The following is a 22,913-nucleotide window of genomic DNA, read 5'->3' on the forward strand; positions in this document are numbered from 1 at the left end:
TCATCTCCGGTAACAATTTGCTCTAAAAAACGGCAAACGGTTTTGACGAGAGAGGAGCGAACTGCAAATTGTGACTCTTTGATTACGGTTGTTGTCGGTCAACTCATGAGGAACCCATTTTCCAAACTTTTGGACTTTGCCAAGTGCACACAATTGATTGGAAATTGTTTTTTTGTGAACAATTTAAAGTTCTCGCAAGCTCTTGTTGGGTAATTTGAGGATTTTGCACCAAAAGAGCTTGAAGAGCTTCTTGATCAAAATTGGACACAGGGCCTCGACCACTCTTGTCATCTAAGGAAAAATTTCCCTCGCGAAATTTCTCAAACCAACGCTGGCATCTTCTGGCGCTAACTGCATCTTGACCAAGAGCACTACAGATGTTTTTTGCAGCCTCACTTGCTTTTCTTCCTAATTGGAACTCGTAAAGCATGCAGTGCCGAATATGCTCTTCATCCGCCATCTTCTTAGCCCTAGTTTTGCAACAAAAACCAAACCAAACACAAACTTTTTCAAGCAAAACTTGTTAATTGCACTTCACACGTTCTGTAGATACCACGTGTTTGAAGGTTATGTCAATACAAGTCAACGCCAAGCAAGATTTTAAACGAATGTTTAAAAACGACATTAATTATTACTAGACCTAGAAACATGATTGTACTCTATTCTACAACAAACCTGTTTAAATGTTTAATCTAGGCCATCGTTAAAAGGGATATTTAATAATGAGAGCTTCTTCAATTTGAAAATGTTTTGGCATTAGAATATTATAGAATACTCGATGAAAGTCTTCATGGAAATACTTAAACCTGCACAAATATATGAAATGTACTGTAAGGCCCCCAAAAGAGTCAGGAAATCAATATTCATATTGATTTTGTTTCTGTTCTAGTCATTTACTTTTTGTCTTCAGCACTTATTCAAGCCATAAACATGCAAAATTAGGCACCTTTCAATACACTATTTTGAAAAGAATTATGACTATAGCCATAAATTGCAGTAGCAACAATTTATTTTCATAAAACTAGTTACTTCCTTTGAACACCCTTTCTCTTTGTACCTGGAAATTCTGTTTCTTCTAGTTCTTGTCATTTACCAGTAAGAGTGCTCAGGCTTTTCTTAGGAATATATGTAGTAGCATTGCTTACATTTAATGTTGATATAACAGCAGTACATTTTTAGAAAATCTCTGGGAATCTGTGTGTGTTCTGTGATGTCAGCCAGCCCTTTCCAGGAAGAAAGCTGGGGATCTGGTGCCCACCAATCTCTTCTCTCTAAACCTGGGAGAATTCTCTACCTTTGTTTCAAATTTCTGGAAGATGAGCTAATTCTTCCAGTCTTGTTTTTAAAACTTTGCTCAGATTTTGATCAAATAAGATCACTAAGTTGAGTAAATTGTAATTACTAAGAAAACTACCATGTGATAATGTCTCTTTTCTACCCCCAAAGGGTAGACAACTGGGATACTTTTGCAGAGCTGGTTTGTAATATGATTTATTCACTTCTGACTGAGAGGTGAACTCTTTCTTCCCTTCCAATAACTTCAGAAACGTTACCTATATCTAGGGTATTGGGATCAGAAGAAGGTAATTTGTTTGTTGGGCCCAGACTTAGGAGAAATGAGTAAAATAGGAAGAATGAATCAAGGTCTAGAATAAGTATACTTATTCAAAAGCTAAATGATACAAAAAGACAGACTTTTCCCTTTTCACCCAAGGCAATGAACTTCATAATTTTTTTCTGGACTAAGAAAATCTTACCTATCTTGTAGAATCTTGAATTAACTCAGCAAATATTTGTAAAAAAAAAAACAAAAACAAAACCGAAATGAAGAAATGTTCCCTAAACCTAAAAAAAAAAAAATTGGGAAATTATCTTTGAATACTAGCAGTTTATTGGGAAAAAGTTTGTTGTAGGAATAGTCTAAAGACATTTAATTTTATGTGTCTCCCTCTTCTCTGTGCCAAAATGTGATTGATAACACACACACACACACACACACACACACACACACACACCAACATGTGGTCAATTCTCTCACTTAGAACTTACTCTCTTATCACTTCTAATCTTTTGAATATTTTGTAAAGCAGATAGTTGCTCCTAGGTAAAATGGCTTTTCATTGAAATTATTTGACTCTTCAGTGAAGATATGGATAAATCAGTTTTGATATATTGCAAAAAATGAATATCACTTTTATGTAATATTTATTGGCAATTTACATTATCATTTGGGCTCAGGAGAAAATATATCCTAAAGATCCATATTCACTGACAATTTGTATTTTTATTCAGACCAAAGAAAAAAATTGAGGATTATAACACACTGAATATCATGGCACTAATCTATTTCAAAAAGGAAAAAAACAAACAAACAAACAAACAAAAAATACCCAGAACTCCTTTATTCTAAAATACATTGCAAGAGCTGGCAGGGTCAATGGGGAGGGGGAAGGGGGTTATATCTAATATTTTCAATAATGAAGAATTATTACAAAAATAAAATACATTGAAAGATGAAAATAAATCAAGTACAGAGACTTTATAAACTTTTTAGGATAAAACTCATTATGTAGAAGCATTTTGGAGTCTTCCTACCTAGATATGGTTTTAAATAATACAGACAAGCATTATTCTTACAAAGGAAAAGGTCTTATTTTAAAAATAATAAAGAATTATAACATTTTATGAATCTATCAATTTTAGAATTTGTGTTACTTTTTATGTTTATAAGTGCTAAATATTCCATAGAGCATCGATTTTCAGTGTGCCACAGTGCCTCAAACATTTTTAAAATATGCAATACCTATTTAGTCAGAAACACTGACCTCTTTTCCTTTAGATTGTCAAATAAAATTTTTAAAAAATGACAACAGCCAACACAACAATAACCGTCTAGTATGAATGAATCATAATGATATCTATTTTTGTCAGAAAGGCAAAAAAAATGTGTTTTTTGGTGTGCTGTAGAATTTTAGTAATTCATTTATGTGTACCCTGAAATGAAAAAGGTTGAAAATTACTGCCATAGAGCATTTTCTGGAGGGTCCAGACTTTACTCTTTTCTTTCTTTCTTTTTAATTTTACATGGTATTTTCCTAGAACAACCAAATGATTGACATGGCCTCAGCAAGCTATGAGCTAATTACTCTGGGGTGGATAGAGATGAAACTTCCTGATATGCACAGCATGTTGTGATTGTTTTTTAATCTTTCTCTTTTATTGGCAATGACATTGCACATTGATAACTTTCTTATTATAGCATAATTTTGTGACTTTTTCTCTTATATACTATTTTGTATAGGTACAAATTGTGTAATCAATCAGGCTTTTACTAGAGATTGACATTTTCACCGTCTTCCAGTTTATGTTTGAAAAGTCTGTTACTGTGTTCTTCTCTTTTTTCTTTCCTTTGAAAATGATCGCTGATATTATTTAGTTGGCATTTTTTCTCGGTGTTCCCATTTTATCCGGGAGCTTCATTTTGGAAATTGATTACTGGACACTTCTTAGATATAAAACCTAAATTATCAGGATTTTTTTGGTATAGAAAATACAAAGAAAACCTCTTTCAGTGGACAGAAACTTTATTCTTTTAACTTGGCTTACCATAGTCATCCTGAGATTAAAGAATACATTTTTAATACCTGTATTGATCCCTCATTTACTACATCTGTTTTTAAAATATATATTTTATTAATTTTTTACAGAGAGGAAGGGAAAGGGATAGAGAGTTAGAAACATTGATGAGAGGGAAACATTGATTAGCTGCCTCCTGCACACTCCCCTCTGGGCACGTGCCTGCAACCAAGGTATATATGCCCTTGACTGGAATTGGACCTAGGACCTTTAAGTCCACAGGTGGATGCTCTATCCACTGAGTCAAACCAGTTAGGGTTCATTTACTATATCTTCATAAATTTAATTAAATACTAAGAAAATATCAAACTTTGCTTTTCTATTTCAGTTAATACCACATGTACTCTCAGTGGTTAGAAACACACACTTTACACACATACATGCCACACATATTTACACATGTTTTACATATAAACACAAGAAAGATAAAGCTGTTTACCAGTTTTAAATCTGGAAAACTAAACAAAACTAAAAAAAAAAAAACACAAAAAAAACACAACAGCAACAACAAAAAAACCAAAACTATAATTCCTAAAGAGATGGAAAGATCCCCTGAAGCTGTTTGGCCTTGGGTATGATGTTAAGGATATTTATTTGTGACCTTCATGCTATGCTGCTCCTGAGGTGATAACTTTGGTCTTAGCAGTGATTTAATGCCTGTAAAAACAGATGAACTATTTTCTGGGAAAAGATCTTCTCTTGTTTATCCTGATCATATTAAAATACTGTAAGTTGACATACAACTACTAAACTCTATTTCCCTTTGTCTTACATTAAACAATTGAAATCAGTCTTTCGAAATGTACCTTAGTTTTCTGAGGAAAAACATTTTCACATTCACAGGTCAATGGATACTATACTTGGAGGCTATCAAACTTAAGATACTGAGGCCATCTCAGAAGTCTAGAGAAAAAAAATCTATTTGTATAAAATGCTGCGTTAGGTATTTTTATTATTGAGAATGATTTTTAACCTTTGCAGTTTTTTAAGTCTCTTAACATATAACAGGTTGTAAATTACAGAGTCAAGTCTCCCCAGTCATCCATTACAAACATTAAGCATCATCTGCATATCAAGCACTAAGATAGGTCACAGTCACATGATGTAAGAAAACAATGTCTTTTTCCCCCAAAACCATTTCTTTATTAATTTAGGAATCTGTCAAATGGACAGAATTTTATAGACATAATTACAACAGCTATGGATAAAGAGAGGGGTTTAAATTAGAATCACTTCCTTCATTATTACACAAATCCTTAGACTAAAATGGTAGTCTGATTCATTAACTCAAGAAATACATGAGTTCTTTTGTGCCTGTCACTGTTCTTATTGCTTGATGGAAAAACCTGCTAGACTTTTAAACTTTTCTTTAGGTTTATTTGGAGCCCCACAACATAAGTATGCTAGCATTTTGAATGCAATTATTTAATTCAGAGTTCTGCCTACATTTGATGTCAAAGCATAGATTCTTAAGTGTGTACTTTTTAAAGACTGTGAAGTATTCCAAAACCTTCAGAGAAGCCCCTTTGCCTAATGGAAGTAACACTATAATAATATTGGTAATGACAAGTATAACATTCTCTAGCATGAGTTGCATAATACCTATGATGAGGCACTCTTCCAGGAGTTTTGCATGTGATAACTGACAACACTATATCGAAGTACTAGTTCTGTCTCCAATTTATACTTGATAAAAGTATCTTCCGCTGTTTCTTGAACACTGGAAAAACAGTCCAGACTTAAGGCTTTTGCAGTGGCTCCACTTGCTACCTAACCCTCCCTTGCCCCCTAGAACCACGTGGCTTCTTCTTTCTTTCATGTCTGTTCATTCTCACCCTCTCCACTGAACTTTCTATGAGGACCCATGATTCCTTCCGTGGCTCATCAGACCCCCTCACTCCGGTTTGTGTCTTCCTAATGCTTGTCATCATTATACACCATAACACTAATTGCCATTATATAGCACATATGTTTTTATTCTGTTGATTTTTTTTTTGTGTGTGTGTGTGTGTGTGGACCCTACTAGAACAGAAGGTCCATGATGGCAGGTCTTTTTATCTCTGGGCTGTTATTCCCTCTGGGACAATGTTGGAACATAAGTATTGTTTATAGTTAATTAGTGAGGGTCTGGGGGTTTAAAGAAACTCTGACTTGAGGAACCTTTTCTTCATTAAAAACTTCCCAATAGGTAGCTTATTCTTATTCGGCTATATGATTTGGGTGAAATGCTAAACTCTTATGTGCCAAGTTGCTGAGTCTCTGCAGCTAAAATTATTGATACTAACATTTAAAAACTTTTCAAACTTACCAGTAATATGAATAAAATACTTCTTAGAAATCAATGTCAGTAGGTAAAAGAAAGTAAGCAAGAAATACATTGGATTTTCATGAATTCTTCCTCTGTCTTTACACATAAATATTGTACCTGGTAAATTGTGTTTATTCTATAATCACACACATCAATATCACCAACTCCATTGACCATTACTGATTTTGTGAATCAAACCTGGGACCCTTCATTCAGAAGGCCGACACTTCATCCACTAAGCAAAACCAGCTCTCTTTCAAAACATTCCATTCCCAATTAAAAAACTTTTAGGTCTTTATTTTACATGTGTCTCCCCTGATAAGCATGTGCTCATAAGGTTATAAGATAGGTTCTCAGTGAATATCCAATGACTGTATAATGGTGAAGCTAGAGTTCAGGACTCTTTTAAAATATGCTTCAAACTACTTTTCCAGCATGTTCGTTATATGTTTTTGACATGGACTCAGTAGGTTGCACAGGACAGATGCCAAGTTTAAATTCCTTTAATCCAAAAGAGAATTATAGATCATATGGATGAAACATTACAGAGGCTTTAAGAATATCCAAAGGAGACGCACTTATAGACTCAGGTGGTAAAATAGTGACTGCTATGTAATTGGAAACACATGAGTCAACAATGCTCTGGCATAAATATAGTATTTAATGCCACTAATCAAAATGAGGTCATTTAGGTAGACTCTGGGACACTTTGATACTGACAGATAACATGAGAGAGAAAGATCAGCGGGAGGAGACTGAGAAGAACTGGCCCATGAGGTAGCAGGAAATCAGACAAAGGTTGCATCCTTGAAGGGGAATGACCACTGTGTTGAACCCAGTTCCCTCATGCAGAGCTCTTGCCCTTCACTCTCAGAGCTCACATGGCACAGGCTCTGGCAGAAGCCAGGTCTGCAGCTGCCCAGATTAAATCAGTCATTAGCACTGGGACCTTACCTCAGCAGAGGCTGGAGAGATTGCACTGCATGACGCAGCTCACGCTTGACCCCAGAGGTAGGGTCAGTCTCAGATGGTCCACCTGAATTGAGAATGAGGAAAGAGGGTCTCACTCTGTCTTTTTCTTCCAACTGTCAATGTTAAACCTTACCCAATGTCAAAACCCACATCAACCATTCTTCCTATCATAAAATCTTCACTATTCCCTTAGCCAAAGCATTCTAGCTGGCAACTGAAATCTCAAAACAATCTATCAGTATTTCTCGTGGGATTTAACACTTTCAACCACAACTTAGATAGCACATTGAGTAACTATCTTCACTTTTCTGCCACCATTAAGTACTTAGCGGACAAAGACGTCTGTGGCTCTCCCCAAAAACCTAATTGAATGAATATTTCATAAGTTATTGAAATATTGATAAACTCTGCATCAATCAACTATTTTGTGTACTCTTTCTCATTTTTTTTTTGCTATTAATGTCAATAGTTTTGGAAAAGGAAAATGTCAGTAAACTCTAAGATAAGCCTAATAGAATACCTAATCTTGTAAATCTGCTTTCTTCCTGAAAAAATGAACATTTTGGTGCCATCACAAAATACATGCAATGATTTCAAAGATGTGCTACATAAGAGTAAAGACATCTTCTCCAGCTTATATTATTTATTTGACATCTGGACTTGCTAATTCCAGTGTGATGAGGCACCTGGTGATCTCAAGCAGTATTACCTTTTATAAATAATAATGTATTATTTATAAATATGTCAATATATTTGTATTCCTCTCCTGATTCTCTTCAAGTTAGGAACATCATGGATAGGTTGATATATTTGGCATCTCCAATGTAACTAAGATTATTTAGTTTCAAAACTTGATATGTTTTGATAAAAAATATTACATGAGCATATTTTACTGAATACTCCTTTATTTTAAAATAATTATAGACAAATATTTATAATCACAAGAGCAATCACTGGTTTTAGAGAAGAGCTCATCAAAAGCTATTCTCAGTGGTTTATGAATTAGCAATAGATGTGATTTTATAATACTGTAATAAATCCAGGCGTGTGTATTGATTTACTATCTGAGAGTTGTTATCCCATCTATTTTCTCATGATTGCATGCTTTCTTCTTCAAAGGCCCTGAATCAAAGATAATTAGTGAGCAGTTCATAATTTATTAATAACTGACAAATGGGGAGCAGGGCGGAACAGTGCCAGGAAGAATAGGAGCATTGCAACAACTAATTGCTCACTGTGGGAAGTAAACCATCCTAGGAAACTGAACCCAAGAGGGTTCTTGGCTCAATTACTCAACATTATTGACTAAACCACCTGTGACTTCTCACAGATCAAACACTCTGGAAGTTATATGGAGGCAAATATTTGGATGGAAAAACTCTATGGCAATGGAAACAAGTTAATACCATTGATTTGCAAAGTTGAAAATGTTTTGAGCAAATAATCTAGGGACTCTCAGATTTCAAGTGTTAATCACAGAGCAGGTAAAAAAAACACAAGAGCAAAATATGTCTTTTTGTGTGAAGCCCCATTTCTGTAAGAATGTGATCTCCATCTGAAAGTCAGACCAGCGGGCTAGCATGCCATAAGATGCTGCGCTGTGAAGAGAGACTCTGCTGGGTTTCTGGGAATCTTACCAGGACTCTCAGAGACCACAATAACATCGGCTCTCACAGGAACTTGATACCCAGCTCTACAGAGAAAATCAATAGCATTGCCCTATGCCAAAGGGTAGAACTCTATTCAACAAAAAATCAGTTTCCTGAGTCATGACTGGGAGTATACTCATTGCTGAGAAATGAAGCAAGTGAACAAAATTGTTGGAGGTCTCCACCTTCAGCATACTGCATACTGTTTATATAGATATTCTTCTGGGCTCTCAAATCTATTATTTTAATCTAGTTTGTTCCAAGATCATATTCTATTTAAATGTTATAATTTAAAAATATTTAAAAAAATATTTAAAATTTTAAAATAATTAAACATATTTTAAAATTTTATTGGGAAATCATATATGGTTACAATTACTAAATCCTATATAATAAAGGGTAATACCCAAATCAACCGAACAGTGGAACAACTGGTTGCTATGATGCACACTGACCAGCAGGGGGCAGACACTCGATGCAGGAGCTTCCCCTGGTAGTCAGTGTGCCCCCACAGGGGGAGCATTACTCAGCCACAAGACAGGCTGATGGCTGGCGAGTGCAGCAGCCCACCTTCCTGGCAGTGCTCAGGCAGTGCTAAAGATGTCTGACTGTGGCTTAGGGAGTGGGCCTAAGCCATCCGTGGGACATCTCCCATGGGCTTTCAGACTGCGAAAGGGCTCAGGCTGGGCTGAGGGACCTCTTTCTAACCAAGTGCTTGACTGTTGTGTACCGGGCCTCTAGTATTTTATATAAACACATATTTATACATCATTATCCATTTATACATATATATTTATGCACCATTGTTTTATATAAAGCAATTGTAATCATAATAACCAGTTATGTATATAAAAATATAATCTATTAAAATAGTTGTCATTTAGTATCATTATATTTAATTTTAAACACATGACAATTGTCATAATGTATGATTTTAATAATACAGACCAACAAAAATAGGGGGGAAAATGTATTTACATGGAGTTTAAACATTTGATATAAAAAGGAACATTTAGCCTCCTTTTAAGGTGTCCTCATAATTCAATTCCCATAATATTTTCTCACAAAATACACATTCCTGTCTGATAATTTTAGTATACTTCCACAATTACTTTAATTACTTGAGAGTGAAGTACTTAAATTGAAACATTAGTCATTCTTATTTCCTACTTTATATATAGGTATAATGTTGATAGATGTGATTCAACTTTGGAAAAATATTCAATAGCCATAATGAAGAGAGCTAAATAAATCAGAACACAAATATTTGGCTTATTTATTTGACTAATCTTTTTATTTTTTTTAGCCACTCATGTTTTTAATTAATATTATTCTTTCATCAAAACAAATGAGTGTTTAAAATAAATCTTATTATCAGAATTGTGCTTAAAATATTCTTATTTTTAAACTGGCAAAATTAGCATGACTTTTTGCTACTTTATCTGCCCTTTTTTTTTCTACTTCTCTCAAAATAAATAAAAACCTAAAATCGGTAAGCACAGACAGGTTAGTCATGACAGCCATACACTTCTCTCTAAGAGGACTTACAGATAGACCTGTGTCAGCTATGAAATGACTGCCAGTCAGAGAACGTTCAGTGGGAGGAGCTTATGGTAACAATAGGCTTTTCTAAGGAGTGGAGGTAATTGTACAGTGAAGTTGTCTTCCTGTAACATAAACACATCATTCGGTGTTTTGTATCTCCACAATATTGTTGTGCCAGAACAGAACTAGAATAGAGGGAGAGTACAAAGAAGGATCTCTGTAATTTATCTTTATTGAACCGGTAAAGGTGTTCTCTTCTGTGGAAGTAAAATGCACCCAAGTGAGAGCAAGCAAAGGCTCTTTATTAAGAGGATGCCGCAGCAAGGGAATTGGACACCACGACTTGCCTTTGCCAGAAACTCAAAACCAGTCAGTGGAGCGTGAAAGCTTTTTAATGAGAAACAAAAATAAAAAGGGAAGTCTTTAGGTAAACCTTGATTGGAGATTATTGACATGGGTAGCTGGAGGTAGGGCTTCTTATGCCATTGGTTAGGGGGACATCTTTGGCTCCCTCCAATTGGTCCCAAGTTGGAAGTGGAGACAAAAATCATGGAAACTGGCATCCTATAGGATAAAAATATAATATGCAAATAGTTGTTATGCTGTGAAGCGTAATGACCAACAGAGTAAGGATCAGATCAGCAGGAGAACGGGGCAGCGAGCTACATTGTGAAGAGCTACAGGAGGGGGCAGGGCGACACGCTAAGAGAGGAGGTGGGAGCTGAGGGAGCTGCAGGCGGGTGGTGCAGTGGGCAGAGAGCTACTGGAGGGCAGCGAGCTACTGGTGAGCCACAGATTCGTGCACAGGGCTACTAGTGTATTTATAAAGTCCTAATCATTTCGGATGATTGCTACACAGGTTGTGGTCTGGCTACCTGGACTGGCTACTACAGATTTGGGATCAAAGTTCTATATTTTTATTTGATCTGACCATTGTCCATATGTATATTTAGTCTGCCACTTCCTATAGTTTGCTAAACAACACTACAGGCATTTTATAAACTTAGCGCTCAATTTTTTTTTTTAATTTAAAAGAAAAGATAACACTTTAAGGAGTGCAGCCATAAATATACTATGAATTTCTTTTATTAAATGATCAGTGAATAACTCGTTCAAATCAGTGTCATCTTGCATGTTATTGATTTGTGATAAAATGTAATTTTGCTGTTAGGGGATAGAAATTATTTAAGAAGGATTTTGATTTATCAAATAACTTAACAAACAATGTCATTACAATGCCAGAGGAGGAAAGGGGGAGATGAGAAAACAAAATAATAGAGAAAGTGAAATTGAGATTTAGGTGGAAATAAAAATTCTGCATTTTTGGTGATTTGCAAGTGTTTGAAGTCAGATATCAGTTTAAAGTTTGCTGGCTACCCTGCTTATAATGGGTACAATGTCCTATTTATTTGCTACTTGAGTAAAAAGTTGTACTTTCCAAAGATTTAAAATATATCTATATTGGATAAGATAATCTAGAACAAATACATTAAAATGCATTAATGTTCTATCAACCATATCTAATTTACAGCTTACATTTATTTACATATATTATATGCACATGTACATGCAGTATATGAACAAATCTATATACTAATATAGTACTGACATTTAAGTATTTAAATTTGAGTGACAAAAATTAAATCATGTGTATAAAGGTGAAACAATTTAATTTTCCTGCTTAAAATATCACACCGGAGCTGCTTTTTGCAAAAATACTTGTGGATCATGCAACCCCTCTTTTGTTATGGACTCAATACAGTACATTTTTATGACCTTGGTGACTGGTAGAGTTTGCTTTTATGATGGAATTTCACCCTTTGATATGCCTTCTGATAGTTTAACATGGACAGTCTAATAGTGAGACAGTCATGCAACCAGATAATTTTAATGTAACACCATTAGCGCTGTATTTTTGACAAATTGGTACAAGAATAAAATAGAGAATATGCTTATCTGTGCCTAAGTGAGTTCAGAAATATTGTTACAGAGATGGCGGGTTTAAACTGGACCTGGAAGATGAAAACTAATTTTACAAGTTGGTGGAGAGTATGTATGAGAAAGGCATGGAGGCACATGCATGTCCAATTCACTGTGACTCCATGGACCTGTTTGAAATGCCTTACACAACCTTTGCCCATTTCTTCCTGCTTCATTAATAGTATAAGGTTTGTCTTATTTTATATATATATATATATATATATATATATATATATATATATATATATGCATTACTCTAGCTCAAATGGAAAACCTTGTATGTCAAAATATCCATCACTTATTGAAGGCTCTCCTGACCTATCTGTGGCAAAACTAAGGTTTGCTTTCATATAAACTTATATAGTAAGTCTGTGGTTCAATAGCTCAGATAATTTTACAGTTTTGTTATTTTGCTTGAGATTTTAGGATTTCCTGATAATCCAATTAGCTGGTACTGAAATATAGAAGGATAAAATTTCTACCATTTAGCATTAAACTTGCAATGAAAAGAAACCTGCAGAAATAAATGTTAGAAAAAAAAAAATCTTGTCATTTAAAAGGAAGAGGCTAGGATGAAATTCGCATTCACTGAACAATCCAGTCTTCATGTGTAGATAATATTAAAATACCATTGTAAGCAAATTGCAGGAGAATTATTTAAAATACTTAGTAAAGAACAAATTCTTTTAAGCACCTACAGGAACGTATGAAGCTTTTATTAACAAGCAGACTATTACAAATGCAAACTGTTCTCTTATTCATTAAGTAAATTCTCCTAAGACTATTTTAAGACACATCACTCACTTCAAGTGTTTATTGAGTACCCATTGGATCAGTGTTCTCAACCTAAGGAAACTTAGGATCAACTAACAGCTTTTGAAAAATAATGATGCTAGTCCCATAACCAAGATATTTTCACTTACTTATTATGGAATGGAGTGAGCCCTGGGCCTTGTTATGTTTTTTCCTGTGTGGTTTGTTTGTTGTTTTAATCTCCCTGGTCAACTTTAATTTGTAAACAGGTTTAGAATCTTTATACAGTGTGAGTAGAAAGTTGTTTTTAGTACATATACAATTTCTCATTCTTAAAGCACAGCACAGATTCTCAGTATATGTTTGCTAATAATGAGAATGATTTTGGTCTACAACTGCAGCACAAAGTTTTTAAAAGGTGGTTAATATTTGATGAAATTTACTCTGATTTTCCAAATATATATGAGCAAGCAAACTGAATCTAACATGTTCAATAATATTTGCTAGTTGTATCATGCCTGTGCCTATGGTATTCATGGGAGAAGAGCCTGTTTTATAATGACCTCAGGGTCATTTAATTGATTAAGAGAGGTATGGTGAATTATCATTAAAGTATAGTTTGGGAAATAAACCAGTTCAAGTGCAGTCTAAAGAAAACTCACCTCAAGTTCTCTTTCTGCTTTCGTTCAGTTTGCTATTTCTAAGTCATCTAATTGTCTTCAGAGAAAGGAAAAGGAAAGTTCCTGATTCCAACATTTAATGAATTATTATTATTATTTTTTTTTTGTGATGTTGTACTTAAGACAAAGGAATACTTACACATTGAATACTTAGATTTGTTAGTGTGTGTTTTTTTATTTATTTTTTTATTTTAGAGCTTGAAATATCCTACTTAATAAAGAGGGAATATGCTAGTTGACTGCCACACCCTCAAATATGGCAGCACCCAGTCCCCTCTCCGCGCCCCCCCCCCCCACCCCAGGGCTGGCCCGAGGCACAGGCAAGCCATGTGAGGCTCAGGTAACCAGGACCAGCTGAGGCTTATGCTGCCAGCAGTTGCAGCAGCAGCGGTGTGATGGGATGAATTAATTTATTAAAGTTGCTTAATCTGCTAATAAACTATTAACAAAGGAAGAAAGAAATGCCCAGACCATAGTTCTCCAGGAAAACATCTTAAATTAACAACAGGGGGAGGGAGAGATGAGGCTGAGGGATTGGGTAGGAATAGAAAGAACTGGAGGATGTGGAAGAAGAAATTGTGCTTCCAGTACAGTATGAGGCAGTAACTGCTGCCCACATCTCACCTCTATAACTTGCTATCAGTGCCGTATTGGCAAAACTGTTTCTTCTCACTGAGTCCCAGAATTGTTAGCACTATGATGCATATTATAATAGGACATACTGTCTTGAAACAGAAAACAAGGAAGAAGTAAATGTGTTGGAAAGGCACACTCCTCCTTTGAGTTTTTACTTTATACTTCTGAAACCTCTTATGTATGTGTATGTGTCTTTGTTTCCACACCAATCAATTTTCTGCAACTTCAACTGGGTGTTCCCCAATTCAATTCAGTTCTGTCATTAACTGCAGTTTGCACCATAGGTTTAAGGACTCATCTGAGAAGACTGCTCCCTACTCTAGATACCAATCACAAGTAGTAGGTCCGTTTGTTACCTACAGCCTCTGTTCCACATGGCTATTGTTAACCTAAAAATAGAAGGCTACAGTGTGAGGCAACCAGCTTTTATTTGAGATCCAAGAAAATAGCTATTCTAGAAAGATTATTCAGCCAGAAATTCAAATAGTGTTCCCTTTAGGAGGTGAAGGCAGGGGTATTTATGAGAAAGGGAAGGGGAAAAATTACTTGACTAGAAGGAAGGGATTTCTATAGATACAGAGAAGCTAGCAAGCATACTGATGTTAATTCTAAAGAATGTCTTTAGATTTCAGTCCCCTAGTCATTATGTCAGCTTTATTATTATCTTTGCAAACAGTTGTTTAGGATACAGTGATTCTTCAAAACCAGTCCAAAGGTTATCTTGCCCAATTTTAACATTCCAAAGGTTGAGGCATAAGATGTACAAGACAGTTCTGGGATGGCAGCTCTGCCTCCATCTTAAAGTTGCTCCTTTTATATATATTATTTGTCACAATTCAAGTGGGAGTCTTTCTTTACTCCTCTCTTTGAATTCAATCATTTGCTAGTATGGTTCATAGGACTCTGGGAACCACACTCTTATGGTTACCGTATTTTATAAACAGTAGCACATGATATTATAAAAGATAGATGAAGAACCAGTCGAGGGGATGCATAGGGCAGAGTCTGTAAGGCTCCCCAGTGTGGGAGCTTTCTATCCCTTGATTTGGGATGTCTGGAGAGTGACGGGAGAGGCTGGAAATTCCAAGCTTCTAATCACAATCAGCCTCCATTTGGGAACCCACCAAGAGTCACCTCATTAGAGCAAAAGACAGTATTACCACCCAGGAAGTTCTAAGATATTTGGGAGCTTTGTGTCAGGAACGAGGGTCAGAGTAAATGATGGAACAAAAGATCCTCCCTCCGAACATCTTATTTGCAATTGTTTGGAAACCTAAATGTGGGGAATGAGTCCAAGTTTGTTGTCTTGCAAAATCGGAGAATAAAGTCGTGGACAAAAAAACAGTGGAACCAAAGTTTATGGGGAACTTTCATGGGAATTAAATTCAATTAGTCTGTCTGTAGAGTCCCACATGGCCACAAGCCACATAAGTGCAGGGATGTGCTCCCTGCCACAGGAAAGTAAGGAACCCACTGTGTGCCAGGGAGAAGGGAGAAGGGGAGAGGAAGCGAGTGCCTTTTAATTTAGAGCAGGGGTCTTCAAACTTTTTAAAGTGGGGGCCAGATCACGGTCCCTCAGAGAGCTGGAGGGCCGGACTATATGAACTACTAATCCCTACTGTAACACCTTGGCTGCGCTCACTGCCCAAAAAACCTGGCGGGCAGGATCAGACTCCCCTGGGGGCTGCATGTGGCCCGCAGGCCGTAGTTTGAAGACCCCTGATTTAGAGGGTGGAGACAGTTTTCCTAGTTCCTATTGGTCTTTTTAAAGAATTCTGCCTTAGTAACATCCTTACGATTGGTTACACACCTCACTGCCTTGTGATTGGTTATCTGCATGCTGTCTGTCTTAGCAATATCCATACATTTTAAAGTTCATGCATTTTGCTCTTGTCCTTCCTTCCCCACCCAGTTGGGGTGTCTTAGTAAATCTATCTAGCTGGGTTTCCCAGTTTTATCTCCTCCCCGCCCTGCCACCATGATCCTGATTCCTGACTGCCTGGCTTCCTTCTGTTTCCTCAGTTTTAGGAGCTCTGTATCAAGAATTGAGTAAAGACACCAAAACATATACTAGAGGCCTAATGCATGAAAATTCTGGACTGAAATGAGGGGTTCCTCAGCCCAGCCTGTCCCCTCTCACAGTCTGGGAGCCCTCAGGGGCGGGAAGTGACCTGGCAATCAGGGGAAGGTGACTCCCCCATCACAACTCTGCTGCTGTCACTGCCAGCAGCACAAGCCTTGAGCAGCCCTGGTTACCTGAGCCTCAGGCAGCCCTGGGCAGCTAGGCAACCACCATCCAAGGCTTGCCTGTGCCTCAGGTCCACCTTGGGCAGCTGGGAAGCTGACATCTGAGATTGCCTGCACCTCGGGGTTAGCTGTGAAGCCACCATCCAAGGCTTGCATGTGCTTCAGGCTTGCCCTGGGCAGCTGAGGGGCTGAGGTCAGGTCCAGCTGCACAGTGTGCCTGCTGCCCAACCTGGCTGGGCTGAAAGGACTGTGGGACTCCAGCAGGGGCTGAGAGGATTGGGCACCACCATCTTTGTGATGGCATGATGGTCAATTTGCATATTTCCTCTTTATTAGCTTTTACACACACACACACATATATATATACACATATACATACACATATGCATATTCATATACATATACATATACATATACATATATATATAACTTCACATTAAGATGTGCGAGTGCCAGGCTTGGAACTTGATTGGTTAAGACTCAGAAGTCCTACAATGTTTCAAAATCCATTGACCAGGGATTATTGCTCAGATAGTATAATTTTGATAAAGGACCTTAGGCAACAGCAGGTAGACACCTATAATCATCAGGGAGGGGTAACAAGCTCTAGAGTGAGAAGGAAGCAGAGAGCTAAAAAAGGTTTTAAAAAGTGCTACGTGTAACTATATCCTATGCCAATTTGCCTAGACTACAGAGGAATAGTGACTGGATTGTACATACATGTGCTGTAGATGTGGTATTCCCCACAGAGCTATTCAAAAGCACACTTAAAAATTAAATAGAAAGGCCTTTCGAACCATTTTGCATTACCTTCTCTCCTGTGGGTGGGATAATTTTATGCCTTTGTGGCACAAGCATGGGAAATAAAGAGCAGAGTTTGGAAACCACATATGTGATCATTATGCTTTTATAGCTTTTCAAGTTTTTGCAAAAAATTCTGCAGGGTTTAGCCTGCCTTCATCAGGAAATCAGTACCAAATCTAAAAAGAGTGGCAGTGAATTAAGACACAGATGCAAAAAATATTGCATTTTGAGGCATTTTAAGAAATATATAAAACAATCAATATTATCAGTGTTAAAAACCAGTGAACAATTTCCTCTGCTTTCTTTTTATTATAAATATGTTGCATGTTTAAAATTTATCATTGTGATAAGTATCATAATTAGAATTGTTTAAATTATCTGTTTTATTTTTGAAGAATATAAAATTAAATAACCACAATTTGAAGTGAGAGAAAACTAAAATTGACCCATAGTGTGAATTGTTGTAACATTCCCACATAATGGCTCTTAGAGGTTTGATATACTTTTATGCCAATATTTTATTTTCCTACACATTTTTTTACCTCATTAAGAAAAATGTTACCCTATATTGATTTACATTGCATTGTTGCCTCCACAAATATATTGTTTACTGTGAAATATATTATGAGTTATTTACTTCCTGTAAAATCATGGCCAACCTCAGGCATATTATCTGTATCACACTCTTTACCAAGACCAGATTAGAAAAGAATCCGTTAGGGGGGAAAAAAAAAGTGAAGTGTTGACTGTAAACCCAAGACAAAGCAGAGAACTTTACAAGTATTATTAAACTCTTTATTCAAAGCAACCCTGTATGTGATAGTCACAATTATTCTTTCATTTACATCAGTGACTAGTTTACTTAAACTACACATTTATGAATGGACACATCCAGGACTGCTCCTAGTCTGGGTACAAATCCCAGGATTTTAACTGGCTTGGTACACAATGGAGTCAAAAGGTGAGAACATTTTTATTATTCTTTGATCAGTTTTGGAGGATTGTTTTCTAAAGAATTGGTGTCACTTTTCAGTGTGGCTTGCCACCTGTGAGGGCACAAGCTCCACTCTTTTCTTCAGCATTAAGCACCATCATTTTCTGGTTTTTATTCGAAATGCGTGAACAATGCTGCCTTTTCAATGTATTCCCTTTTTAAGAGCAGTAAACTGAGAATATTTTCTAAGAAAAGTATTTCTTTTGTGAAATTACTCTTCCTGCCTTTCATTTATCCTCAGATCTTGGTGTTTTTCATCTCCTCTTGTATGATCTCTTGTTTAAGAATTTAAGTCACCCTTTATCCTCAGCCCATCGCCTTGTTTCTCTGATCTAGCATCTTTGAGAATTCCTTTCCTGGAGTTATAATCGCCTGGCTTCAGGAGGAGGGAGGTTATCTTACTTACCCTGACACACTTTGTACGTGTGTTGATCAGCTCTAAGGAAGGCCTGGCTGAAGTAATTTCATTTGAATCTTCTTTGGGCCTGGAAAGCTTCTGTTATCATATTGTAATCTTCCAAAGGACAAATCAAAATAGCCTTAAAACAAAGACCAATGATTTCCGTTCGGAAGCCTAGAAGGCCTAAACTGTTTTAACCTGGGATAGTAATGACCTGTTGCAGCTCCATGCAGTGGCTCAGCCTCCAGGTGCTGCAAACGGGGGAGATGCAGATGTGCCCGTGCTGAACCACAGCTCACACACATTAGATTAGCCACTATTTTTAGCACGTTTTTGGTTTCTATTTCTAAATTACCTCTGAGGCTTCTGAGCATTTTCAACCTGTACTTCTGCAAGCACTTATTGATTAAGGAAAGAACGTGAACTTTATACCATCTGGTGTGGAGGTGCCCTGGTTATTTTAAAAGTTATTTAAAGGACCCAAATCACTTAGAGGATCTAGCTCACTTCAGATATTTATAGAAAAGGTACTTCCTTTTTAATGTTCTTAAGAACACATTTATGCACAGTATGCTCTGATTACTAAATTTTTAGAAAATGTATTTTGGGAAAATTAGGCTTTAAAAATTTGCATTCCCCGTTTTGTATTTATATGAATTGGTCTGAATGTAATTAGTTATTTAGTTATATTATCAATGGAAATATTAGCATGGTAATATATGGATCATGAAAAATCTAAATTCCTCTGATGTAATGATAATTTATTCTATCACTTTTAATTATGATATTACTAACAGTAATTACAACTTTTCTCCAAAATATGTAATCAGCCAGATACTCACCAAGGTGAATATATATATATCGTCTCACTTTATTTTCATAAAACCTATGAAGTAGGATTCTTGTGTGTCAATTGAAATACAAAGAGGTTAACTAATTAACTCAAGGAAATTTATTTATGTCATCTTAAAACAAGTCAGATAAACTATCAGTACAAAATCTGAAACAAAGTCTCAGAAAAGATAGACATACAAATAATGAATATTACATGATTTCAGATTTTTTATTAAACTTTGCTAAACCTATGAATCAGAATTCTAGAGACAGGTAAGATTATTTAAAATTTTCAGGACTAAAATTTGTAGATTTGGTGTCACAGTGAATTGTATGTGTGTGCATGTATATGTACTAATTTTAAGACAAGATCCCTATGATAATTTTTAAAATTAAGAGTAATGAGTAAAATATTATTATTTATAGAGTCATTAGTGTGCTTATTTGAGTCTTAGAACATTTACCAATTATGAGGGGAATCCTATTAGGCAATGGCCAAAATATGCAGTTCCTATTGCCTTTCTAAGCACATTGTTACCTGACTCTACCAACCTGTAGACACACATCTGGAAGGATGTTTGTACTTTATTAGGAGATGACATCATCTTTTTTATCACTGAAAATCAATCCGGGGCATTCATCAAAAATCCATTGTTAATTTATTTATTATTTATTGAGTTGGAACTGGGCTGTTTGAAATTAACACATATATGCAAAATTTTCATAGTAATAAGTTGAGATAATCATAATGTTAGTTAACACCAGTTACAGTGAAACACTGACTACTTACAAGTTGTCATTTATCATGTTTAAACTATGAAGAAGAAAAAATAATCAAAGAATCATCATCATCTAAAGAAACTGCCAGTCTAAGGAAAGAGGAAGGTGGACTTTTTTGAATAGTCAGATAGTAAGTTTTAGGCTTTGCAGGCCCTACATTCTCTTTCACTTCTCAACTCTACCATACAACTCCAGGGAAGCCACAAACAAGTAATGGATGTGACTGGTTCCAATAAAACTGCATTTGCAAAATTCAGTGGGAGGCTTGAATTGGTCCATGGAACATAGTTTGCCAACTCCTAATCTGAGTTTTGATACAAGCAGAAAACAGTGGGAACCTTAACATATATATCAATAATTATATGACATTAATAAATGTGACATAATTACACTAATAAATAAATATAATTATAAAGAAATATATCAAAATGTACAAAAGAAACACTTCTCATTGTTTTAACATTTTGAAGTACTAAAACTTTGACTTTCAATATCTCTATAATGAGAATAATTATTTGGCATATTCTTTAAAATACAAATGATCAAACTGGAAATAAATGTCATATAGCCATTTTTGTATAGTAGAATTACATTTTAGTGATAACCAAATTGTCACATATTAGCACAAAAATTAAAACATCATGAATGCTTCAGTCAGGCCTATGAACCAGGAGGTCACATGCATGGGTTGTGGGCTCTATTTCCAGGGGGGGCATGCAGGAGGCAGCTGATCAATGATTCGCTCTCATCATTGATGATGGTATCCCTCTCTCTCCCTCTCTAACATAATTGCACTGGCATAAGAAAAATATATATTTTTAAAAAATTAAAAATAAATTTAAAAACAAAACATCATTAAGACCTCAAAGAATATGTATGGAATCCTGCCCACTTTTTCTGTGAAAAAATATATTGGAATTTTATTTAGAATTACTTTTCTACCTTCTCTAGCATTATATTTTATTTTCTTATTATTTGATATAAAATAGAGTAGATACATGTCAAGGAATTAAACTTCAAAATAGGCAGATTTTGGACAAAAGCCTAAACTTGCTGGTCCATTACTAAGCTTGTTCCACAGTTCTCTTGAAATAACTAGAAATGCTATCCATAGAATATACTTAAAGGTGAATGTGTTGAAGCACTAAATAATTCGGTGCTGTATTCTGCCATCAGTTTATGTGGTTTCCCACAATAAAGTGCTTTTATTAGACAGTTTACTTGTGGGTTGTTGTTTTTTCTGGATCATTTTTTTTTTACTATAAATATGTGAACACTTTAAAATAATCTTGAATGTTTTGATATCCAGAAAGTGCATGTATTATATATGGCTTGCTTTTTAAAATAGCAATAGTTCTGCAAATATATATTTAGAGATGCATTTTTTTAAAATCTGAAAATGTAAATTTAAATTGGAAGCCTTCCATAAGTGATTGAAGTCACGTATGCATAGCATTTTCAGTAGGCTTTGATGAATAATTCCACTGGCATAAGAAATCAGTGGGTCAAATGAGTAAGACATTGTTCTCCAGCTGAAATGGGTAGGCTGTATGCAAAACATGTATTTGAGGGGCTATTTAAAATGTCTTCTGAATTTAAAGTTTGCAGGAATTCCGGAGGAGTATATATTTAAATGGGCTTACATATTTTTGCATTTCTATATTCATTGCATAAGCAAATGTATTAGTTCGTTATGTCCTTACTGAATCAGCATTTTATGTAAAATAAAAATAACTATTTAGTACAGCTCTGTATTTCTTAATTCCATGAAACACTTCTTAATTTGAAGGGCATTGTGGGAAAATTTAATTGTATGCATTTAGGAATTTGTAATTTTGAAGAGCAAAGCAGACACCTGTGTAAATACGTAGTGTCTTTGTGCTATATCGAGGGAGTGGGATCTCTTCCTTATCCTGGGCTTTCTTGTTTGCTTTTCAGTTGCTGCGAATGTGGCTGTGGAAGGGCTTCTTCCCTCTGCGCTGTTGCCCATCCAAGCCTAATATGGTTAGTGTTCCCTCCCACTTTCACTCCCACGTGATGTCCCACCTACGTGTATTATCGCCAGCATTCCTCCTATTTTTTTCCCCATTTGTGTACACTTTAACAGTTAGCATGCCAGTTACACTTGAATGGAAGAATAGAATGAAATTGATTTCCAGGGGGAATCTTAAGTGATTCCACAATAAATAATTTCAAATAAAATGTACATATAGCCCATCATCCCTATGCCAAGCATTTATACTTCTCTCCCAAGGCTTTTACTGTGGTCCTTATTTCACCTAAGAAGTGGTAAGGGTGTAGCATCTGTTTTACATTTAACATGTCACTGTTTTTGTTGTTCCATTAAGATTAAAATCATATCATACATGGAAGTAGCATGCTACTTCTGTCAAGGGAAAATCATCTTTGTCTCCCAGAACCATGGAAAGACTATAACATAACTGGGATCTTCTGTTTTCATAATCACCATGGATTCATGTGGCATTGGAGCACAGAACCACGTGGAACTTTAAATAGCTTACTTAATATGTTTAAGCTTGAATTGTTTCAGACAGTAGAAGTTATTTTCTTAATATGATTCTAGTGAAGTAAAAAATATGCACATTTTAAGGATTACTGTTCAAATGAGATATCCTCCATTTGGAAATCCTAAATATATATCTGGGTTACAGCTAAAAACTGTAGGCTAGAGCTT

General features: G+C 35.7%; 1 protein-coding gene across 12 annotated transcripts in view; it reads left to right on the forward strand.

Annotated features, from left to right (window-relative positions):
* EPHA5 (EPH receptor A5) overlaps positions 1-22,913 on the forward strand; it is a 304,352-nt gene that overhangs the window by 214,596 nt on the left and 66,843 nt on the right. For 7 of the 12 annotated variants that reach the window (XM_084889795.1, XM_084889800.1, XM_084889804.1 and 4 more), the window contains one exon: positions 22,157-22,222. The exons of the other annotated variants lie outside the window; for them this stretch is intronic. In XM_084889795.1, the coding sequence (XP_084745921.1) occupies positions 22,157-22,222 (66 nt within the window). The remainder of the gene's footprint in view (positions 1-22,156; positions 22,223-22,913) is intronic. 12 annotated transcript variants of the gene reach the window in all.

The sequence above is a fragment of the Pipistrellus hanaki genome (genome assembly GCF_964339955.1).
Source record: "Pipistrellus hanaki genome assembly, chromosome: 1".
Classification (NCBI taxonomy): domain Eukaryota; kingdom Metazoa; phylum Chordata; class Mammalia; order Chiroptera; family Vespertilionidae; genus Pipistrellus; species Pipistrellus hanaki.